Source organism: Megalobrama amblycephala, linkage group LG4, assembly GCF_018812025.1.
Source record: "Megalobrama amblycephala isolate DHTTF-2021 linkage group LG4, ASM1881202v1, whole genome shotgun sequence".
NCBI classification, from domain to species: Eukaryota; Metazoa; Chordata; class Actinopteri; order Cypriniformes; family Xenocyprididae; genus Megalobrama; species Megalobrama amblycephala.
The window spans coordinates 12,400,643-12,425,395 of record NC_063047.1 but is presented as its reverse complement, the minus strand read 5'-3'; the positions used below and the strand labels follow the sequence as shown (position 1 = coordinate 12,425,395).

Genomic DNA, 24,753 nt, shown 5'->3' with positions numbered 1-24,753 from the left:
CTCGGCAATTATAATTGGGCCGTGGATCCATATATAATAATAAATGTGTTTTAAATCTCTAGCTTAAAACTGTGATGCTTTGACCATCACTGACCTGACGAAACACCCCGTTGATTTACGTAAATTGAGCACAACTTGTCAAATCATGTTACCTTTCTCTTGGGCTTAAACAATGTGATATAGTGCCATGACGGTGCCTACAGTGATCCTTCTTTTCTAGGATTCACATATTATTGTTGCACTCTTGACATTGTGGCATTAAATCAGTTTATTGTTGCCTTGTTTGGTTGTGAATGTCCTTGTTTGACTTACACTTCCATGGCAGTGACAGATAAGCCTCAACACACGGGTCTGATTGTCTAAATCAGCTTGCTAGCAGCAGAAGCAGGTCAATGTAGTTCAGTTTCATGACCTCAAGTGCTCTCTTTAAATCCTTAATCTTGTGATTGCATGAGTAGTTACTTCGAACACAGTGTTGTGTTCTGGTTGTCATATAGGGCAATATCTAAAATGTGCATGGTGAGGAGTTGGTTGATGTGATCTATTGTTACGTTATGTGATACATTTGGTGTATAAGGTAAGAGGTATGATTCAGATAGGATTATATTCATATCTGTTTCTTACCACACTGTTGATTCCACATGTATCTTTCAGAAGTAGGGTTTGGATGCTACAACAACTCTTTGCAGAAATTGTGTGTGGTGTCTATGTTGCATTCACCCTCTGTCTTTTTTCTTTATTTCCTCCCTCTCTGTGTTCTGTGTCGTGTGTCATCTCAGCACTGAAGCTCCGGAGGGACAGGGCGGTGTTTTCACCCTCTGTTTCCTCTCTAGCAGCCAGGCCTCTAATCTCCTGCTGCTACTGCTGGTTGTGCTGCAACCTGCTGGGCCAAGTCCAACTTCTGCTTGCTTCTCTATATGTGATTCTACCTCCCTGCCTTCAGCCTCTCTTCTCAGTCTCTCTGTTCTTTTTCTTTTCAAGTATACCATTTCATAAAACATCTTGGATATCGGCAAAAAAAATAAAAAAATAAAAAGACACCTAGGATGCATGGGCATAATTATTTATTTATATATCCATTACTTACTGAGTTTGTTGATGTCAACTAATATTGTCCCTTGAAAAGAAAAAAAATATAGTAAAAACAGTAACATTCTGAAATAACATTACTACTACTTCAGTGTCACATGATCCATCAGAAATCATTCTAATATGCTGATTTGGTGCTCACAAAACATTTCAGTTAGCCTTATGCTGCTTAATACTTTTGTGGAAACTGTAAAAATGTTTTTTAGGATTCTTTGATGACTAGAATGTTCAAAGAGCAGCATTTAGTTGAAATATGTATATTTTGAAACACTATAAATGCCTTTACTGACACTTGTGTATACATTCTAATATGCTGATTTGCTGTGCACATCCTGATATTGCTGAGTTAGATGCGTTAGATGCATCCTGATATTGCTGAGTTAGATGCTGAGTTAGATCCTGGAACAACATTCTAGTCTTAACCATAATCCTACCCCTAAACCTAACCCTACCCATAAGTTATCCCAAAAATCAGAGGGAAATGATAGATGAATAACACTGATGTAGAAGCACCAATTCATGATTTTAAGCCTAAACTTGACATAATCTGTAAACCTGTCCCTCAAATCTGATTGGTTGATTTGAATGTTGTTCCAAGATCAACAAAAATGTTGACCCAGGAACATGTTGAACTCAGCAATATCAGGTTATGCATTTGCTGCTCAGGTAACATTTCTACTTATTATTATTATTAATGATGAAAACAGTTATGCTGCTTAACATTTTTGTGGAAATTGTGATACTTTTTACTGTGTGATGAATAGAAAGTTTAATGAACAGCATTTATTATATTAAGCAGCAAAAGCTGTTTTTAACATTGATAATAATAAATGTTTTTTGAGCACCAAATCAGCATATTAGAATGATTTCTGAAGGATCATGTGACTCTGAAGACTGGAGTAATGATGCTGAAAATTCAGTTTTGCCATCACAGGAATAAATTACATTTTTAAATCTATTAAAATAGAAAACAGTTATTTTAAATTGTAATAATATTTCACAATATTACTGTTTTTACTCTATTTTTGATTAAATAAATGCAGCCTTGGTGAGCATAAGAGACTTATTTCAAAAACATTTAAAATATTTTGACAGGTATTGTATGCGTATATATGTGTGTGTATATTATATATACATACACACTTATATATTTATGATAATATATATTATCATGCATCATATCTGCAAAATCCAGTATTGGTAGACCTCTTTCTTTCTCTTTATTTTTAAGACTGGAAACATCCAGAAATGTGTCTTGAAACTGAAATTTATTCTTTCTTTTCTCTCTTTTACTCTTTCTCAACCTCCTTATCTCTCTTTAGCTCATTCTTATTTGCCAAGGCTCTTCCTGGCTATTGCCCTGTGACAGGTCAATCAATATTATCAGGTTAACCAGTGCCACGGCCGCGGGTCTAAAGATTGTTATAGGGAGAGGTGGTAGTACAGCCATCATGGCATCATGTGTTTCCACATGCCACCTTTCAGCAGGTCACTAGCACACATCATCGCAGACATGCGGTCATGCACAACGCCACTCCATCCTCATCCTGTCTTTTTAGCCTCAGCTCAGCCTGTATCCATGGAAACTGTATCCTGTGACATCTGTTGCCTAGTTAGCTGCTTGGAGGCAGAGTTTTGTTTCCTGTCTCTCCTTGGCAGAGGGAAAGCGACCCTTTATTTATTTCTTTGTCCATTGTAACAAATGTGCATATTTGTTATTCCTGTTTTGTGTGACAATGTCCAGTTTGAAATTGAGATGTTGGGAGGTCTTAAAAGTCTTAACGCAGAGCAGAGCAGAGCCAAGCCAAGCGATCAAGTGTTTATGAGTGAGATATTCACTTTATTTCACAAGATTTTGAAAATATTTCCAGGATATAATCTCTTGCATCAGTCACTGAATCATGTTATTGTACTATACAAAATATATTAGTGCTGACAATTTAATGTTTTAATTAAGATTATTGATTTGATTCTCAAACTGTGATTTAGGTACAAGTAATTGTAGGGAGTATTCGATATTGTGCTGACTGTCTTTCAGGCATTAGGGAGGAAAAAGACAGGTAGCTGTAAAAATGCAATCCATCTCTCTTATATCTGGACTGCAGCCACAACAGATGTACAGCTGGAAAATGTTACATTCCATATGGGTGTTATACTTAAAATGGGTTTAAATTTCTCATGCTGGAAAGAGACCCATTTGTTTGTCAGGGTGCTAGTTTAATTTATGGTTTCTCTAGTTGTCATTTAATAGTGATGACTATGGAGTGAGGCTTTTTTATGTGTAGGATTTCAGCTTGGCAATCTACTTATAAAAAAATACAGCTTGAACAGCTGGTAGGAAAGAAATTTCAGGGTAAAGAATCAAGAACCCAGATGGTTCCTGGTGCCTGCTCAGGCTTGGAGGTTCTTTTCATTTTTCTTATATAATGCTAACCTTGTAACTTTCTAATGTAATCTGTCCTCCATCAGGACACTGGTCATTTTAGCAGGTCTGAGATTGTTAATGATGGGTAACTGAATGAACCTCAGCAGAATGAGGCTTGAATATAGGTTTAATTGGATTGGATGACTGTACATCGTTTATTATGCATATCTGGCTTTGATCTTGAGTTCAGATTCATTCAGTGAATTCATTCATACAAACAGTAAATCATTTAAAAATAAAATGTTAAGTGTTTGCTTTTTAATCGAGATTGACTGTGACACTAATCACTATGATTTCAAACGGGTATAACTGTATGTTGTATGTGTAGTTGTTGTGTAGAGGTGTCACCGGAATTCATTTGGGTTTTTATTATTTAAATGTATTTTTGGCGATTTTTGCCTTTATTGTGATAGTATACTATAGAGTGGACAGGAAGAGAGGTGAAAGGATTGCGAGCTGGGACTCGATATATATGTCGGCACTCTGCCCACTAGGCTATCGGCGCAGAGAAATCCATTGTTTAAAGTATATTGTAAAATACATTGAGAATGTATTTTAGAATAAATAATCTATAAGATATTTTTACATATTTAAAAGATGTTGGCCCCTTCAGTTCCTTAACTTCTGTTTACCAGTAGCATGTATTTACTTTTACAAGAGCAGTTTAACTAAAGTTTAACTACTTAAATTATGATTAGTGTGTAGCTTGGCAAGCTACACTTTCAAAGTAGCTTCCTCAACAAAAACTTTTAATGTGTCAGCTTATGATGTATAATTAGTAAAAATGCTTGCGCTTACTCATGCTTTTGCTGTTTGCCGTAGGAATGTGAGCTCAGACGGTGCAGAGGCTCGCAGAAGGTTGAGAGAGTGTGAGGGGCTGGTAGATGCCTTGCTGCATGCACTGCAGTCTGCTGTGGGAAAGAAGGACATGGACAACAAGGTCAGTGTCTTTAGCACAAGCTGGAGCATGGATCCATTTTGTTTAAGCATTATATCATTTGTGTCTTAACTTTACATGTTAGATCATACGAAAAAAAAAAAAAAAAAACAAGACTTCAGGGAGCACTACACTATACAGTACTGTGCAAAAGTCTTAGGTACGTCAGTATTTTCACCCCCCAAAAAGGGTTTTAAGGTAGCTTTGCAGAAAGGTTTCTTCAAGTGTCTTGGAGACACGGACACAGTTCTTCTGGATTTAGTAGTAGTTCTTAACATACAGCCTTAACTTACAGTAGCAGCTATCTTTATGTAACTGGTGATTATTTCGTGGTGATAACCTCTTGGCTGTACATCATCCCAACTTGTTACTTGTCTAATTATGAAATAAATAAATAAATATTATAAAATTAGTAAATGTTTATTTAGTCTTTTTTATACAAATCATTACATTTATATTATACTTTTATATTTTATATAATATATTTTTATAAATGTTTTTTGAAAGCCTGTATAAAATAAAAGGTCTTTTCCCCCATTATATTTAATTCTTTCAATATTTCTCTCTTGCTGTCTCTTAGTCTGTGGAGAATTGTGTTTGCATCATGAGGAACCTGTCTTACCACGTGCACAAGGAGGTTCCAGGGGCTGAGAAATTCCAAGACCCCTCGGTTCTTCAGGGCCCCGGCTCAACTGGCCCTCAGAGGAAGAAGAAAGATGATGCAGGCTGCTTCGGAGGAAAAAAGGCCAAAGGTCATTATTGAATTCTTCTTGATCTCATCTATGTGCTTTATACTTCTAAAACAGTACTCAGCACCTTTATATCATTGAGCCTTGATCCTCAACTGCCGGATTCTTCCATCAGGGAAGGTTCATGGAGGGCAGTATGATCCTAGCATTTACACAACATCATAAATAGCAGTGCAGGCAGATAATAGGACGCTAAATGATGCTCGAGTCTGTTTGTTTGGTCTGTGCTCTTTTGTGGCTCATGATTCATAACTGGAGTGTGTGTCTGGGGTATCAATGTTGAATCAATATTCATTTGTAAATGGATGTGGGTGTAGGTTCAGTGTCTGTGATGTGCTACAATGGAGTTGAATCAGTTCTTCGAAACGCTGTGCTTTTAAACTGCTGAGTGTTGTCCAGGTACTCGTTCTTTATACAAAGCCAAGAGAGCTGATTAATTTGCAGTTTCCAGCTGGTTTCAATATATTTTTTTAATAAATTTCTTGTATTAGTTGTCCACATTTTTGTTCTTATTTAAATTAACTGATGAGAGACCTCTTGAATATATTAACTATCTGAATTAGCGAATTGATTCTCAAACAGACCTATAAGGGAACTCGTTAAACAACCCGAAGAAGCAAAAAAGCAAGAATGTGCATAAACTAGGGGTGTGACGAGATCTCGTGGCACGAGATCTCGCGAGACCAAACTGTGACGAGATTTCTCGTCGAGGCGAAAAGTAGTCTCGTGATGTTGCCATGACAGAGTGTTAGGATGATTAGGAAAGAATATGCCACCGCTACGTTTACATTTTGCCTCCACTGTCGTTTTGCTTTGTATTTAAATAAAAAAAAACATTTAATTCAGTTGGATAACGGTCGCCGCCGCTCCATATTTACAGAGTACGCGCGACCGTTTAAAAGTGAAAGTAAACGCGCGCGCGCATTCAAACGTGATTTCAATACCCCGCATTTTGAAAGCGGCTCCCTGACGAATACAGATATCTCTCAATATGAAAGCTATTTTAGGCTGGGCAGTGTAGTTGTAACCATCTCTGAGCTCTGTATCAAAGAAAAATTTGGTCTTATTTGATCTTTGAATATTGAGAGAGTGCGATTATGGTTGCACTTATTGTAAAGTGTTACCATAAAAATGAATAACAGTTTTCTCTTCTTATTATTTACTAGTACAAACAATAAGGTTTCATTTGTTAACATTAGTTAATGCACTGTGAACTATCATGAACTAACAATGAATGACTATTTTTATCAACTAACAAAGATTAATAAATACTGTAGCAAATATATTGCTTGTTGTTAGTTGATGTTGGTTAATACATTAATGTTAATAAATGAGACCTTATTGTAAAGTGTTACCATTTTTATTTATACTGTTTTTATTTCTGTGATCAGATTGTGGAGAGGAGTTCAGTTAGGAGGTCAAAAGTTGTAGAAGCTCATAATTCATGTACAGTAAGATCTGAAGAGACTGAAATCATACAGGAGGGAAGTCCGTCAGTTGAGTTAGTGGCAAAACCTTTTACATTACTTGAGTATTGTTGTCTTTTACTGCATATGATAATTCAGTCTCAGAAAGTAGAACTGAAATGACATTCATTACAAAATGATTAGTTAAAACATTTCAAATACACCTGCAGAATATTTTTTCTAGTCATGTATTTCGCCATCTTGTCTCGTCTCGTGAACTCAATCTCGAGTCTCGTCTCGTCTCGTGAGATACTGGTCTCGTCACACCCCTAGCATAAACCACAAAGATGACAACAATGATGGCGTACTGTGCCTCATGGACCTTTTTTAATGAGGTTTGTTTATCTGTCACTAGCCCTGGAGATGTACTTTGAAGATGCAAGTGACCTATATTTGCACCAGAAAATGCCCTTAACGAGCATTATGGGATTTTCCTGACTATTTGGACAGACCCGTTGTCCCAGCAAAATCTTACCTAAGTTAAAAGGCATAGTTTAGTCTTGTTCACAAAACACATAAAGTTTAGGTTTCCATTTTGGCTTACCGCAAATTTAAGCAGAAAGTGTATCGTTTCAGTACCATCATGATAGAATTTTATAGAAAATTGGTGAAATTCATAATTCAGAATAGAATTTAGAATTTAGAACTGTCGCATCTGAGGCAGTAAGTGCAGAAATTGCAGCACGTGCTTGTTACATTATGAATTGTTCTGACAATGGCGCACAATGGCGCATGGAATCTGTTAATATACTAACTTTCTTGTAACCATTTAGTGAATTTGCTCCAAAGAGCAGTGCAAACTGATGAACTCTTTTTGACTTGAGAGAACTAATGGAACTGACTCTCTCCTAAACTTTATATGTGCTATAAACTCTTTTTATGAACATTCTCTCCTTTCCTATGTACTTTTAAGTGGTTCACAAATAAGTCCTGTCTGCTTTAATACACACACTTTCTGAATCTCTTCTTCCCCTACCTGCCTTTTTTTTTATTGGTAATGCTGCTGTTCCTGCGTTGGCTAACTGTAGAGGAATGGTTTAATCAAGGTGAGTGTCTCTTCCTGCTTTTCCTCTGTCTGTCTGTTTCTCTCAGCATACACCCACATAATACCTCCCTCTATCTTTATCAGAATAAACTTTTCATCACTGCCCCTTTTACACTCTTTCAACTTTCTCTCTTACACGCCAGTTTTCCTCTCTTCAAGGAAATGTCAAACCTGTGGCAATTTAGCCATTTCAAAGCCCCTTTTTTTGCTGGCACAGATATCTGTGTGTCTGTTGTTATCTGTTAACAAGGTCTGGCTTTTACATTCTCTCTTGTTGCCCATTTAAAGGGATAGTTCAGCTAAAAATGTCATAATTTACTCACCCTCATGTTAATCTAAACCTGAATGATTTTTTTTTTTTTTTTTTACATCACATTTACAACACAAAAGGAATGTTAGACAGATAGATTTTTCCATACAATGAAAATGAACGTTGACCAGAGGCTGTCAAACATGTCAAAAAGTTACATAGCACAGTGCATGTGAAATGCATCTGCATGCAGTATCTGCAAAATATGCATGCAATACTGAGTACTGTATTTTGTCTTATTTATTAGTTAAAATATTTACAAATCTTTAAAACAATATGAATTTAAATGTCCACTGTGTAATATTTGGGAGGATCTACAGAAATGCAAAATAATATGCATAACTATGTTTTCAGTGGTGTATAAAGATCTTACATAATGAACCGTTATGTTTTTTATTACCTTAGAATAAGCCATTTTCTTGCCGTTATCTTATGCAGTGTTTCTAAGTAAATTTATCTTGTTTTAAGGATTTTTAGAGGAAAACAAATAAAAAGATTAATTGAATAATAATTTAAATAATTCATTCATTAATTTTAATTAATTAATTCAGATACCCAACATTCACTAAAAATCACCCCCTGCATATTGACATTTGGTGCATCGTGATTGGGTTACAAGACACAAAGGAATCAATGATATTTGCCTTTTATACCAGTTCTCCAAATTTGAATATGTGCATATTTAATTTGTACAAATAAGATTAAAGGGTTAGTTCACCCAAAAATGAAATGAAAATTCTGTTATTAATTACTCACCCTCATGTCATTCCACAACAGTAAGACCTTCATTCATCTTCAGAATACAAATTAAGATATTTTTGATGAAATCCGATGGCTCAGTGAGGCCTCTATTGCCAGCAAGTTAATTTACACTTTCAGATGCCCAGAAAGCTACTAAACACATATTTAAAACAGTTAATGTGAGTACAGTGGTTCAACCTTAATATTATGAAGCGTCGAGAATACTTTTTGTGTGCAAAAAACCAAAATAACCACTTTTTAACAATATCTAGTGATGGCCGATTTCAAAACACTGCTTCGAACCTTTACGAATCTTTTGTTTCAAATCAGTTCGGGTTGCGTATCAAACTACCGAAGTCATGTGAACTATTGAAATTTCGAAATACTTATGAAATAATGAAGCCTCCTTTACTGAAAACACGTGACTTTGGCACTCCGAACCACTGATTCGAAACAAAAGATTAGTAAAGCATCATGAAGCAGTGTTTTGAAAGGTTTTAAATATGTGTTTAGTAGCTTTCTGGGCATCTGAAAGTGTTAATTATCTTGCTGGCAATAGGCTTCACTGAGCCATCGAATTTGATCAAAAATATCTTAATTTGTGTTCCGAAGATGAACGAAGGTCTTACGGGTGTGGAACGACATGAGGGTGAGTAACTGTGCGTTCACACCACCGCCGGCAAGAACGTCAAAATTCGCCTTGGCTGCCCTGCCAGCAACGCTGTACTGTGCGTTCAAACCGCCCGGCGGGAGGGTCAAAGTAAATGACAAGTTGTGGCAACCAATCAGAATCCTCTCAAGTGAGGACCTCTACATTTCGATTGTTGCCTCTGAACCGCGTCATAGCTCATTACCATAAAGTTAACCTGACTTCAACTCTCCTCGACGCTCTCACCGTCCAAGACGTGCCGCTCTCACCAGAGCTCGCCGCCGGCTCACATTGGAAATGAATGACATCCTGTCACTTTGACGCTCTCGCTGGCGGTGGTGTGAACATACAGTAATAAATGAGAGAATTTTCATTTTTGGGTGAACTAACCCTGTAAGTGCTTAAGTGAAGTGCTTTGGTGTAAGATTTTCACTTAAAATGGCTTTGGTTTTGGTCTTTTCCTGTAATATTGTGGCTTCAGAGCACTTGCTATGTAGGGTGTAGGTTTTTAAGATGCTTTTTGTTGTTTCTGGAGCATATCAAATATGTTTGGAACAATATGAGGTTGAGTAAAAAAAGGCAGAATGTTCATTTGTTCATGTAAAAGAACTGTCCCTTTAACATTTTCTCTGTGTGTGATAGTGGAGTGGTGTTCATTACTTCAATAGACAGCCGTCCTCCATGACAAAGGCTCTGCATTTTTAATGGGGGGTTCCACTCTTGGGAGCTGGTGTCAAGAGTTTGTCTCTGCATATCTGTGTAGTAGTTAGATTTATGTGTGGCACGTCTGGGACTGTGTATGTTTCTGAGACTTGGGTCTACTTGACATTTTCAGACCAGTAAATTCCATCTCATAGAGTGACACTTACAACTGCTCTCTCTGTCTCATTCTCTCACTCTGCTCTCCCCTTCTTCACTTAGGGAGGAAAAATGGAGAGCATGACAAAAACTATGACACATTGGACCTACCCAAGCGCACAGAACCCACTAAAGGTACGTCTTCCTTTGACACCACAGAATTATTACATCTTTAAGCTGTCACTCTTCTGAAAAAGGGACAGTGAAAAACCTGACTCTTTAGTCTCTCTCAAAAAGAGAGAAATCTAGTCATGGAAGGCAGGTGAATTGCTTTGAGGAAGTGAATTTCTGTAAGATACAGTTTAAAAATAGCCCTCTTTAGCACAAACTGGATGACCAACACACTGTTAGACTGCTGAGGGTTGCACTTCACAGAATTATGGGAAATGAAGTGCTATTCCAAAACCTAGTAAGCTGTCTACTGAGGCAGTGTTTTAAGGCATCACAGGCACACTACTGTGAAACACACTACTGCGACAAGCTCAGTGATAAAACAAATCCAAGATGGTGAAAGAGATGACAGAAATCAGCAAAAGTGACAGTAAAGTCATTTACAATGTTACAAAAGATTTCAAATAAATGTTGTGAACTTTCTACATAAATGATCATTTAAAATATATTCAAATAAAGAATAACAGTTTTTGTTTTTAGCATTGCATCTTTACATCATCAGAAACATTTTAGAATTTCTGTCTAAAATTGTTTAATATTTGTTTAATGAAGATAGACTGTAAAAAATGACCATGATTTTAACGGTAAAAGACTGTAAAAATGCTACGGTGAAAAAGAGTTAATTGGTTTACAGAAAGTTTTTGTACTATATATGGTAAATAACTGTAATAGATCTAATGGTACATTTGATGTAATTTTATGGTAAAATACCGTTAAATATAAAATTTTTGTAAGTGAAAAATAACATCATTGTATAATTTACAGTGGAAAAACTGTAAATTGACATTCCCACAATTCCCTACTTGACACTTCACATTTGATGTATTTTCATTGAAATAGCTCTTTTTTTCTTAGTTTTTACTAATAAGTTATGTACATTAGGGTTTTATGTTACATCTAATGTTATATTAATGTTTATTGCATTTTTAAAATTTCATGCGTGTTACCATGATTGTGTTTAATGTTTGTGTGAATGACGCTGTGTGCACCTTCTATATATTAGTATTGTCCTTCTCAGCTTGTGGAAAAGCTGCTTGTGATGAACTTTGATTCATCATGTGACTCTCATCACCACTGTGTTTGGTGGTTGTCAGTGTTACAAAGGTACAAAACAGATATTAGTACTTCAATAGGTTGGTAAATTAACATCATATCACTTAATGAAATACGTTTTTTTTTTTTTTTTTTTTATGGAATTTTTTTTTACAGTGTGTAAAATAAACAGTTATGAACCATAATTATTACAATATAAACCTTTAAATTATACAGTTTGAACTGTAAAATCTACGTTCTGTCTTGTAAAACCTAAAACGTTGCTACCGTATTTTTTACGGTAAAGTTTTTGTTTTGTTTTTACCATAAATTTCACTGGGAATTTTTTTACATGGCATAAAAGAACAAAAAGTGAAAAGAAAAAAAAACATTTATTGCGCTATAGATCTGTTGCAGATTCCAAACAAGCCACTTATAAGGTTCCAAGATTGTTAGGATGCTGCCTTTGTTTGCAGTAGGCAGTGAGCTTACTAGGTTTTGAAGCAGAGCTTCTGTTTGCACAAAGTGCATTGAGTGCACATCAGCATACCGAGATCCTCTGGGAATCCCAGGTATCAGGTAACAATACTCTTCTGCCTAGGCCTTTTATCATTATGACAAACACAGCCGTAATCCTCAGTTGCGGATTGCTAAATGGACAATGTATTTTAGTGCGACTGATATCCCTGACCAAATTCATCCAGGTAGAATGAGGCTGATTTACCCTCAGAAACACGCCTGATTGAGACTGTTCTGGTTTAAACCATCTGTGTGTGTGAGAGATATTCAGACCTTGAGCTTATAATTATCTGCAAATGAATCATAAGGGATGCAGGTTAAGGGAGAATTCCTTAAGATGGGTTGCAATTCAGTGGAACAAAACAGGGGTCTCGACTTGCTGTCTTAAAAACCCTGAAAAACAGCAGTCTGTGTGTCAATGGCCGAAGATGTCTGTCTCTATTTACACCGCCTCAACAGTCATCAGGGAGCCACTCAATACCTCTTTCCTTCTGACAGACTGATCTAGGATCATTTTACCTCTGAGCTCCACTTAGTGGGAGAGGGAAATGTTTTATTGAGGCTCATTTTTTATGTATTACTATAGATGAGCCACAAAGAGAGATGAAAAATTTATCATCTTTAGATGACCTGAATCTGTAAGGGGGATATTTGTTTGTAAAGACATCCCATTAAAGAAGAGAAATACTGTTTACTGATCTCCCACTCAAAAGAGGACCATCATTTGTGTATTGTCGGGTTGTAAAAGAGAAAGAGGAAGGTGAATAAATAAATAGGAATAATGTGAAATCAAATGTAGTCATCAAGCTTTAAGTAGAGAGGTCCACATGTGTTTGAAGAACAGTAGCTCATGGGCAGAACCACAAGGAATTTGCGGAGTTTGCCATATTTTGCTGCACTGATTTTGGGGGAAATCTGTGCAATTCTTTGGTCTTTAATTCTTTGGGAATTATCAAACAAATAAATATATATAGTCATATATAAGATTTGTAACTGAGAAATGGAAAATTAAAAATTTTAAACTTAAGCTCTTTCATTTACACTACGGTTCAAAGATTTTGGGTCAGTAAGATTTTGCTTCAAATTAATCAAAGGTCACAGTAAAGAAAAAAATGATACTTTCAAATAAATTATTTTGATCTTTCTATTCATCAGAGAATCCTGAAAAAAAATGCATCACAGTTTATGGAAGGAATAATGACAATGGGCCTTAGAATTATTAGATATTATGGACATCCGAGGTGTTAATACGTGAAACAGAGTCTCTGCTACCCGCACCGAGCCTGACAGATCCCGAAAAACTTGTGGGTTTTGGTTCAAGTTTGTGTTGTTTCATGAATAGCTTTATGTTTGGGTTTTGGGTTTGTAACTAAGGAAAAACTAAAGAAAAAATGGTAGCACTTTATTTTAGGGTCTTTTAACTAGTTGCTTATTAGCATGACATTTTTTGATGATCTTGTGATTCAGTTGTTCTAAATCTAAATTTAAGCGGGACAGAGGAACCGAGATGTTTTTCTTAAATCTAAACCAGTCGTATTGAGACTGATGATAATGAGTAATATATCATGCCATACTGACTGTGAAGTGTACCTGAAATCCTATAAAACCTGTTGTATTCCTTTGTTCAGAGAGAGATTCTCTGGAATTGATGAGAACTCTCCCGGCCGTGATTAACTCTCTGAGGTCTGAAAACGCGCCGGCGCGTTTTGCAGGGTTTTTTTCACATTGCAGCAAAACAGATTTAAAATACTCCGTCATTTCTTGTCATAGAGACATAAGTAATATATCAATTGAAACTATAGAATGTCTTCTTTTATTTGTGTACACTCAGAGTAAAAACACAATGTTGTGCTTTTTGTAAAATAAAGAAAACTAACATGATGCGTGATCTCTCCTCTCCCTCTGAACGAAGTCCAATCTGATAGTTCTCAGAAAATGAACTGTAACTTATGAATACTAATGACAAAAAAATGACACTTACGTCTAAAGAAATGTTGAAATGTCAGGTTTTAAATCGTGCAAGTCAAATCGAAAACAAACATTCTGTGTTTATGTAATCTGTATGAAAAGAGAACCATGTCAGAAGTCTGTGATTCAGCTCATTATCCGCTAATGTGGCCACGCTCACGGAGCCAGCGCTATTCAGACGCAAATTCAGAGGCAATACATGCATTCATCGTCTCAATCGTGTATTTATTGTCTTGAAAAGTGTTTATTTGGATGTTAAAGCAATGGTTAGCGATCTCTAGAAGACATGCAGTTAGTTCCTAGTTCCTTTTCTTCTTTATATTATGAATTTGTGGACTAAAGGTGTAAAGAGCACCCTCCGGCTGCAAGTATGAATTAAAAACACAGTATCCAGCACTCATAGTGATGACAATAAATATTATTTCTCAGTATAGAAAATTGACATAAATATATAAGAATCCATCAATATTTCTCCAAATGTGCCTGCTTTTAAGCTAAAAGCCTATATGAAATGCCATAGAGGTAACATAATTGTTCAGACACTTTGCACCACAGAAATACATTTTATTTTAAAGAATATAATAGAATACCATTATTTTAAATTGTAATAATATTTCACAGTATTGCTGTTTATGATGAGCTGAGACATTATTACAGAGGGTTTTTTTCACAGCCTACCTGACTGAAAGGCCTCATTAATATGCAAGTCATTTCAGATCATTACTATGTGATTCCTTTGTCTTCTCAGGTGTAAATGGCCCATTATTCATGCAGATTCACGCCTCCACGCATACTGTGTTTCTTGACAAAAAGTGTCTTACAAAAACTAAATCAATATATTGTTTTATATGAAGGAGTAGGCAGCATAATTTTTACATAATTCTGAAGCAAAAACTCTAGTCTACAACCTCCAATACCCAGAAGTCTTGTTAACATAGATTTAATATACTTTTTTTGGCCTTATTTCAGTGACTTAAGTTTTTGTTTTTTCAATAACCACGCATAAACATTATTCCTTCAAAAATACACACATGTACATACATGTTCCTCACATATTATTGTAGCCTAGTTTGTGCTGAATACAGTGTAATGACACTTTTGTCATTTATATGTTTATGAACAACTGAAAAAAGCACAAATGTCAGGGCATGTCAAAACTTCTCCAAGCCCCAAATCAGCCTCAGACTCCAGAGGGTTAAAGCTTTGAAGGACAAAAACTGGAGTCTCTGGTTATTGCTGCGCATCAAGTCAGGTTAGGGAACAAGGTTTAAGGGGGTCAAGACGTTGACCCAAAATATTATTAAATGTCGATTAGGAGACGCTCCGAAAGATCATATGTTATTGAGTGTCGATTTGGAGATGCTCCCAGGTATTATTGAGTGTCGATTAGGAGACGCTCCGAAAGATCAGGACATTTATTGAGTGTCGATTAGGAGACTCTCGGGTGTCGATTAGGAGACGCCCCAGGAAGGTAACTTAAGTCAGGTGCGTCTTGGAAAATCTACCACAATATGCATACTAATGCAGTTATTAGAGAGAGAGAGAGAGAAAGAGCAATTACGCATGTGAATTACCTCTGCAGCTCTCAACAGTGTTTAACAGCGTCTCTACTAATAGTAAGCTGTAAGTTTAACTGCTTCAAGTACAGCAATGTTACTACCTTGCTACTGAGAAATGTCATGAAGCTTTTTAGTTGCAAAACTGTTACTGATAAAGTTCCTGTGCACATGAATCTTTCCGTCTGTGTGTCTGTACTGTATGTGTGTGCGTTTGTATGGGAGAGAGAGTGTGAGAAAGATAATAGATTCCATAAATAATAAAATGTCATTTTGTGGGAAAAACATGGGAATATGTTGTCATTTCTAACGTATCTATTTGATTGGTCAATATCTTTGTGGGTTTTACATTATTACTGTTGTACTGTACAAATTTTTGTACAAATATTAAATAAATGCTGTATTGGTAAGCAAGAGCCTATAAAAAACATTAAAAAATGTCTTACTTGCCCAAAACTTTTGAATGTTAGTGTACGTTTCTAGACATATATAGGTTTAAAACACTTTAGTACATCTTGACTCTACTGGTGTTGCAATTCTGTGAAAATCTGCAGAGTTCTCTGCGGACACTGTAGATTCTGTAAGAGCCTGCTCAAAGGTTTGTGTGTCCGTGTGTGAATGTGCTGACTGCTGCAGAACTCAACAAAGTCTTGTTTGTTTTTCAGTGCGAGTCTACTGGTGTGTGTTTTCACTTTTTTGTTCTCGCACAGCTTTGAGGCCAGTTGACCTTTCAGATACACACATGTATTAGTGTAAATATTTCAAGGGGCGTGTTTTCGCAGAACGTTTGTGATTGAGTGTAAATCAAAGCAAATAATATATGCTGGTCAGGAGATTCAAGGAGCAGTTTCAGCTGTTCAAAGTCAATAGCATTTTCATGTCTCACTTTAATTAGCCTCTATCTCATTAACATGCAAAATGGGGATTATTGATCTAGAATTAATTTTGGTGGTTTATCGATATAAGCTTATTTTTACCTTTTTATAGCAAGTGAAGCAAGCAGACGAGCTTTAAAAAATGTTTTTTTTTTTTTCAGTCTTGGGACACAAATTATACCTAAAGAATGGTTTAGATGGGATTCAAATGAAATACAGCCTCACTCCTCATCCACTTCACGTAGTTTTTAAGGCATTAATTATGTCCTTTCATCACACCTATTATATTCTGTAAAAATCGTTCTAATAGAGTATTTATTTATAGACATATGAAAGCACTATAAGACATCAACCTCCACTTGTTTGAACAGGAAAAATAACCTCTCCTGGCTCTTTGCTAGAGAAGTAATAAATACACAAGGATTCACATTTGTTCATGAGGATACGATTGGGGTTGAGAAACGCAGGGGATCAGATGAATAGTAAGTCTGATCTGATGTCAGATGGGGATTAATATGCAATAAAAAGAGAACAGGGTAACCGAGTTTACTCTGCATTGGGATTGCATCTATTCTGAGCCTCTCTCTCTCTCTCTCTCTCTCTCTCTCTCTGTGATATATCATAACCGTGTGCTTGAGAGGCTGCTCTGACAGCTTAGAGTATTGAGGGATTTTGGTCGCTTAGCTGAACCTGAGACGCACAGCCATTGTTTATTCACTGAGCATCTTTGTTGTGTTTTATGCCCCAAGCATTTGGTTTCAGAGAGGACCTGTTGGAAAACTACACGCCATGAAAGATATAAAGGCTTCTCACCGCATGGAAAAAGAGCCAGGAGAGAATTAATTAAGGATTCTGAGGGAGATGAGAATGACAATGAAGGCACAGTGGGTCTTCTCCAGAACACTGTTAGCTCACTGCCTACTGCCTACATAGGCAGCTGACTTCTGAGGCTGTAACCTAATAGTGTTGGAACATACTTAGTGACTGATTTGAAACACTCTTTAATAAAAGAGGTAAAATAGTCAATTATATGGGCTATATAAAATATTAGTTTTATATAATATACAGAAATGTAATATAATTGTTTTTATTAAATGTTTTAACTATTATAAATGATACAATTATTTTAGTTTTTAATTACGTAATTTTTTTTTCCACTAAGCTTGTTTTGCATTTCGAGTCATTTCAGTAGAAATGAATTTGGAATTTTGCATTAGCCCAAAACATTTTCCCATGCAGATTTCACAACAAGTTCAAGTTGGTCACAGAAACAGAAAGCTGCTTGATTTTAAAGTGACTCCTGTATGAGCTGTGATTCATACATTGCTACACTATTGACAGTAGACAATGGACATTAACGTGACCTCTAGTGTCGTGAGTGTGCCTATATGATCCTATAAAAGCAGTTCACTTTTGGAGCAGAGCTCATGAGTAGATGTTCTTTGGTGTTAACTGAAATGACATTTACTATACCAGAGGTCACAGAAGGTGATTATTAATATGCCTATTGTGAAGGTGACTATTAATATGCCTATTGTGTTTCTTAGCTCATAATTTAAACAATGCAGCGAAGCCGTTGTTGTATTTCATAAAACCGCCATAACAGAGTCTTGTGAGAGATGAAGAGACTCCAAATTAATTACATGTCATTTTCCCCCTTCTCTGGCTTATTCCTTTTTTTAGCGCTCTGATTCTCGTAACATGGTGACATCAGGTGGAGGGAATGATGATGAATCATGTTTACTGTGTTCTGCTGTGGTTCCTCCTGTCCCTGAGCAGCACGCTTTACACAGAGTCCAACTTGTTTACAGATGAAACCTCTAAAATGAAAACCTAAGCTCTATTCCAATGCCTATTGAGTTGAATTATCTACTCTTTAGGTAGCTATGTAAATGCAATATCCTAACCAAAAGGGAACATTTTAGGCAAGTGACCAATTTGGGAGCAGCTCAAATGAAGTGCACAGGTGACGTGACTCACAATTGCTTACAATCATTTTTGATGTTAGCATGTTGTGAAGCTAATGACTCTACATTATAATTATATACTAAGAGGCTGTTCTAAGGTGTGCAATTATTTTCAGGGAAACGCACGGCTAAAGCAGGTCTTAGCCGCATTGCAAGATTTCAGTTGTTTCAATAGGTCTTACAGCCTACAACTGCAAAAGAAACAAAGCCCACAATGACACAGACCAAGCAAATAAATATAGTAAACAATAGGATGAAAACGACAAATTAACGTCATGGTTTTTGCCACAAAATGCATTTTATTATGTCCTGAAAGCACATACTCCCTCTCTCTCAACTGCATTAATAACTGTATCAGCATATTGTATTAGTCTGCTATCAAGGCTCAAGCCTCCATTAGTTCTGAAATGACGTTTTGAAATTATTTTCTAAGAATTCAACGGCCCATTGTCAGTTATTCCTTACATAAATACGTAGGACACAAAAATTGAGTAAAATAGTCTATTTTTTATTATAATATTATATTTATTTTTATTATATATTTTATTTATTACTTTATTGGTACATGAATTAACCACCTTTCCACCTTCGATGGATTTTGTTTTCATGTTCAAATTCATGTACACTGTAAAAAAAAAAAAAATTTATAAACTCTAAATAAAACAAAGATTATTGGAGTATGTTTTACAAGAAAAATACTATTTCAGTCTTTCTACTTCAAAATTAATTTTAATGTGTTTCTTCACAATTATTTGTGAAATTTACTAGCAAGTGAAAATAGTTTTAAAGGAAATCATACACCACATTTTAACTGAATATTTTCTGCCTGCTTTCCATAGGACTAAAGAAATGCACTCTTTCAACATTTAGCTCCTGAACTGTAGTGCATACGAGATGTTTCTGTGTTGAAATTGAAGTAGCACAACTGTTTAGTGAAGTTACTTAGTGCCAACTCAGCAACTTCTAATAAATTCATGCTTTGTGTAGTTGTCTGTTGATTAGACTGTAGTAATACCTTTCTAGAGCTCACTGTTCTTAGACTTTTTAGTTATAGAGATTAACCTTTTTTTCTTTGTAGAATAGTCATCACAAAATACAAGTGGTTGTTCGTACATTAGACTAGTTCTCTCAAGGTTATACAACACACACAGACAATACGCTTTCTTAGTCTTCTCCTGAAGAGATGCGTGTGCCTTTCATTGCATTGCTCCATATCTCATTTAATTTGCCTCTGTTGCCTGTTGACAGCTCACCCGGTATGGAGATTTACGTGTTCTCCAAACAGAGCTGAGCAGTGCAGACGGCTCACTTATGAACAGCATCTTCCCATCGTGCCTGGCGGCTGTGTTGTTGAACCCTCCATTAAATTTAGAGAGCTTCTTAACAACAGGAACAACATTCTTAATTGGGATGTTTTACAGCAATCTACACTACAGAAATCCATTTGTGTTATCCATTCGAGTCCTCCATTAGGAAACTGTCTCTGCTGGGATTAGATATTCTGCTCTAAAACTGAAGCTGCCATATTTCTCACTGATGTTTTGTTAATGAACTCGAGCTCTCTACCGATGTCCCTGTTTATCAGAGCTGTACATTTCACATTTATGCTGACATGCTTCATCTGGCCCTCGTTCTGTCAACACTGTCTTTCCCACACATTCTATGAGACGCCTCTGTGACTTTGAAATAAAACATTTTCCCTGCACTGCGGAAAAACATTTTCTCATATCAGTATAACATATATTCTGATAACATATCAGTATTTCAGTCTTGTTTTCCAATAAAAAAAAAAGTCTAAACATCCTTTATTTATCTTGTTTATTTTACTTTTTTAAGGTAATAAGATTTATTTTCACAGAATATATCTTGAAATAATCTCTATTTAAAAATTGTATTATTCTTACCCCATTTGGTTAGCATAAAATACCCTCATTTTGAGTAAAATTTATACTTATAACAAGATAATTCTCTAAAAAATCTAATCTTAATATACAGTGCTTCTCAAATAAATGTTTTTAGAGATATGTTGGTACTGTATTGGAAAACTAACCTAAATACTAATTTTGGTAATGGATTAAGTTAGTTTGAAAAAGGACAGGTTGAATGGCACATTATTCAGGAACTATCCCATCCCACCCGGTCAGGGTATCGTCAAGCTTCCATCCTCTTGCAGTATCTTCATCCGCCCATGTGGAATGTAGCAGCCAGATAATGTCACAAACAGGACTGTGTTAAAAATCACATACTCTTGATAGTAAAAACAAAATCACACGAAGATGACTGCAGCTGCTCATCATCATAGTCTAGATGGAATGCTTACTTCAGCATTCATTCGGTGGTCTTAATGTAGTTTAACAGATGCCCAGTTCTTCTCAAAGATAAAATATACACATACAGTACAGTGTTCCTGGCTGCTTGCCTTTGATGTTCTGAGTTTTGGGTGGTGAAAAAACATTTCTGGGTGTAGGCTACGCCAGAGATGCCACCCATGGAGGTGCCAGTCTGTGAGAGAAAACTGGCAGTGGCATCCTGTCGCTTGCCAATCATTATCCCACCCGCTGATGACAATATTGATTCTATTGTACCACAGCTCATGATCAACAAAAGACTAGCAGCTTTTATGTGGCATGGTGCTGAGAGGCAGTATGAGATGCATGGAGAGAGTGAGTCAGTATCAGAATGTTCTTAAAGCCTTTCTGAGCAGAAATGCTTATCTTTGCTAAAACTCTGTATTTGAATATGAAAGTTGTATATGTGCAGGTTTGTGTCATTTGTATTACAGTGATGAGGAGGAAAGCCGACACAGTGGTTGCTTTGATTTTAAATTCCGAATTAATATTTGATAATTGGAAGGACTTATGACCAAAAGTCCCTGTGTTAGTGAAAGTCATTGTCTTATTGATGACCAGGCAATATTGTACCATACCTGGACCTCTGGGATACCAGGGCTTTGTTGAAAATCTGAATAATTGTTAGAAAAAAAAATACAGTGTAGAGAGAAGCGATGAATTCACTTTCGACTCTAAATGTTTGGGCAACATACTCTATACTAAGATGTCTTCTCTTGATTGATTTTTGCAGGCGGCATAGATCCATCCTTTACTGCCTTTGACATCCCACTTTGTGCAGATCAGTGGTTGGTGGAAAGAATAAAAAAAATGGAGTTTGATGGAGCTGTTGAAAAGAAAAATATGAATTCATAAATGTCTTTTTTTTTTCAACTTATGATTTGGACAGTTATGGAAATATGAACAATTTCTACCAAGAAATAAGCACATAATGCAATATGTTCTTGGGAATATCTAAAACTCACTTGAATTTGGTCACAGAGCCTTCAAAGTCTATAAAACTTAGTATAAAAAATGTCTGTTGATTCAAACTAAATGTTTGAACTCAGCCCTGGTGCATTTCAAATGTTTTGGGTCTAAGATGTTTTAATGTTTTGAAAGAAATCTCTTTTTGCATTTATTGCATCCTTGTTGAATTAAAGTGACATTCAAAAAAGATGCATTTATTCATCCTTGTTGAATTAAAGTGTCAATTTCTTTCAAAAAAAAAAAACTTTTGAGGGAAGAAATGGCACTAGGCTGAGTACTAGGGACAACAGGGCTAAAGGCGCCAAGAGGTAAAAGGCGCCTTTGATTTTATTTTCCTCTAAACCACTAGATGGCTCAAAAACTTGCCACAGCAATTTCCTAAACATCCGCTTTTCAAGATGCATGTGCAAATTTGTCTGATCCTTGACGCGATTGCGGACAGCAGCGCAAAGTTGATTCTGAGGTAGTTTGAGCTAATATTTGATGTTTTTAAAATGTTGTTGATTTAAGTAGCTTATGAGAATCGATTAAATTAATTTTTGTATTTTTAGACAAAGGTCTTCTTAATGATTTTCAGTTTTGTTCAAGGTAATTCAAGCAACAGTTTTTCAATAACAGAAGAATATGTAAAAGGATGGTATTTGGGGTAAAAGGCACCCCTGCTGTTGGGGCAAAAGGCACAATAATTAACATGATAATAAACAGCTGGGTGATTTTCCATTTGTTGCCATGACATGGTTAGATTCAGATGGTAAATATCATATATCAAATTGGGTATCCACCTTGGAGATAATACCCATATTTAAAATGAAACAATCATATATTAAAAATATGATATTAATCATATCATATAATAAAATAAAATGTATTGTTACTACTGTAAATCTGTATTAAATATAATGGGATCTCTTTCAGTGCTTTCAGAATCTTTACTTTTTAAAATAATTTTGTTTCTGTATTTTTAATTTTTATTTTGATATTTTAATGACAGTTTATTTATTGAACAAAAATGAATTCTTTTATTTATCAAAATAAACAAACTTTGCTTGAACAAGTATTAACCTAGACATTATTAAAAACATTATTTTAGCTAGAGTATTTGTATCAATATTGTATGCCTTTTGCCTCATGCTGGGGAGCCTTTTACACCTCATACATTTATAAGATTTTTAAACAAAATGAACCACTTTTATGATTAATTTTCACACAAAATCTGTTGCTTCGTCAATGTTCAGTACAAACATATATATTTTTTCTGCAGTCATACACTTTGACAGTAGTGAAAAGCATATTTTTTTCTTAAGGTGTGCCTCTAGCCCCATTGTACCCTATTTCTGCCATATAAAATGTACAGAAAGTTGTAGAATGCTGTTCAGAGCAGCAGAAGCAGGAAACAGTTAGGCTCAGGTGCACATGATCAAGCTCTACCAGCAGTGTTGTCATGCCCCACTTTTTGGCCACTGGACGTGAGTCAGCGATGGACAATTATTGTTTGTGTGAAGGCGAATCCTCTGTCATGGCTCTCAGAATTAGGATTTGGGTAGTGACCTGATCCCAGATCAGCCTAATACCTTGAAGGAGCCTGCAAATAGCACTTGCCAGAAGGCCACAGACAGCTTAATGAAGGATGTAATAGATCATATGCATCATTACTCATATGTTATTGTTTGCGAAAACAAATCTGGCAGACAGTGTCTGATGGGTCTGTGATAGGGTCCAGGTATAATGCATGTGAAAATGAGCCAGCCATTGTCCACTGTAAAACTTCATCAGTAAATGATTTGTTTGTGCTTTCAATGTCTATTATTTACTAAAACCTATTATAAATAGTTATGTTTATTAGTATTGCTCTTCAATTATAGGACTATAGAGTCTGGCTGAGTAGGCGAGGGCTTGTGTATAATATTGCCCAGCGTCTGTATGTGATGCAGAAAACCATTCTTCACTGGCCTAATGGCTTAGGCAATAATTACAGGGCTGAATTAAACTACCGGGAGGGAATAGAGTGAGATTTACCCTCCCATCGGGGCCTTTGTGTGCTGCTTTTCAGCCAGAAGAGGATGTTTCTGTTTCTCAGAGAGATGCTTTACACACACACACACACACACACATACTTGAATGCAATTAGGCACAGATTACTAGGCAAACTGTCAGCGGCGTGTACACAAAGAGCTGCCAGCCTTTATTGTTTCCTGTTTTGCAAACATGCCATTTTATAAATGAACTTTTTAAAGTGAAAACTACTGTCATTTGCAAAATGCAGGAGTGAGGAGAGGAAAACAGAGCATGTCTGGGGACTGGGCTTTATTCCTGAGATTATAATTTGTGCTCACACTGGCCAGGTTTTTTTGTGCCAGTGAAGAATGAGGCGTCAGAGGACTTGTGAATGTGAGATGAAGAGCCAGGGAAAAAAGAAAAGATGTGGAGCATGTGAGAGAGAGAGAAACTGAGAGCGTGTGATTATTTATCATGTACTCGAGCATGGGATGGCAGGAAGGTGGGTCGTGAAGAATGGGATATGACATCAAGCCTGCAAAGGGACATCCTTCTCCAGGCAAAGCAGATCAGACACATCATCCGCTACCGATGTCCCAGCAATGACTCAAACAAGCCTAACAAAGACACTATGTGGCTAGAAAGAGAGAGAGTGTGTAAGCCAGAGAGTCTGAGGGAGAGAGAGAAACAGATGAAGGTTGGAGGAGGAGGATTGCAAACAAGAAATGGAGAGTGAGGGGAATTTGAAAGACTGCCGCTGTTGCATACACACAATTTAAACTGTGTTGCTCTCTTCCAAATGTTAGTAAGCTGCCTTCAGAGTCAGCATTTTAAGGCATCATTGGCACGTTTTCAACACTGTTCCAAAAGTAAGCAACTTAATTATGCTGCCAACTAAAATAGCTTTTTTAGCATAATACTGTATGCATCGTTCACAACAAAGTAATCCCAGAATGCAGACAAGACAAGCTCAGCTAAAAAAAAAAAAAAAAAGTCATCTAAGATGGTGGAAAAGAAAAGAAATTTTAAATAAATGTGACTATGATCCATAAATATGATTAAATTATAGCACTATACAGTGCTA

The 24,753-nt window shown here is 36.1% G+C and overlaps 1 protein-coding gene across 12 annotated transcripts in view; it reads left to right on the top strand.

Moving 5' to 3' along the window:
* The window catches only part of arvcfb (ARVCF delta catenin family member b), a 190,726-nt gene that overhangs the window by 136,406 nt on the left and 29,567 nt on the right, over nt 1-24,753 (top strand). For 10 of the 12 annotated variants that reach the window (XM_048187610.1, XM_048187607.1, XM_048187602.1 and 7 more), the window contains 4 exons: nt 4,337-4,454; nt 5,032-5,203; nt 7,695-7,712; nt 10,333-10,404. In XM_048187610.1, the coding sequence (XP_048043567.1) occupies nt 4,337-4,454; nt 5,032-5,203; nt 7,695-7,712; nt 10,333-10,404 (380 nt within the window). The remainder of the gene's footprint in view (nt 1-4,336; nt 4,455-5,031; nt 5,204-7,694; nt 7,713-10,332; nt 10,405-24,753) is intronic. The other 2 variants (XM_048187605.1, XM_048187603.1) reach the window with 1 other exon arrangement.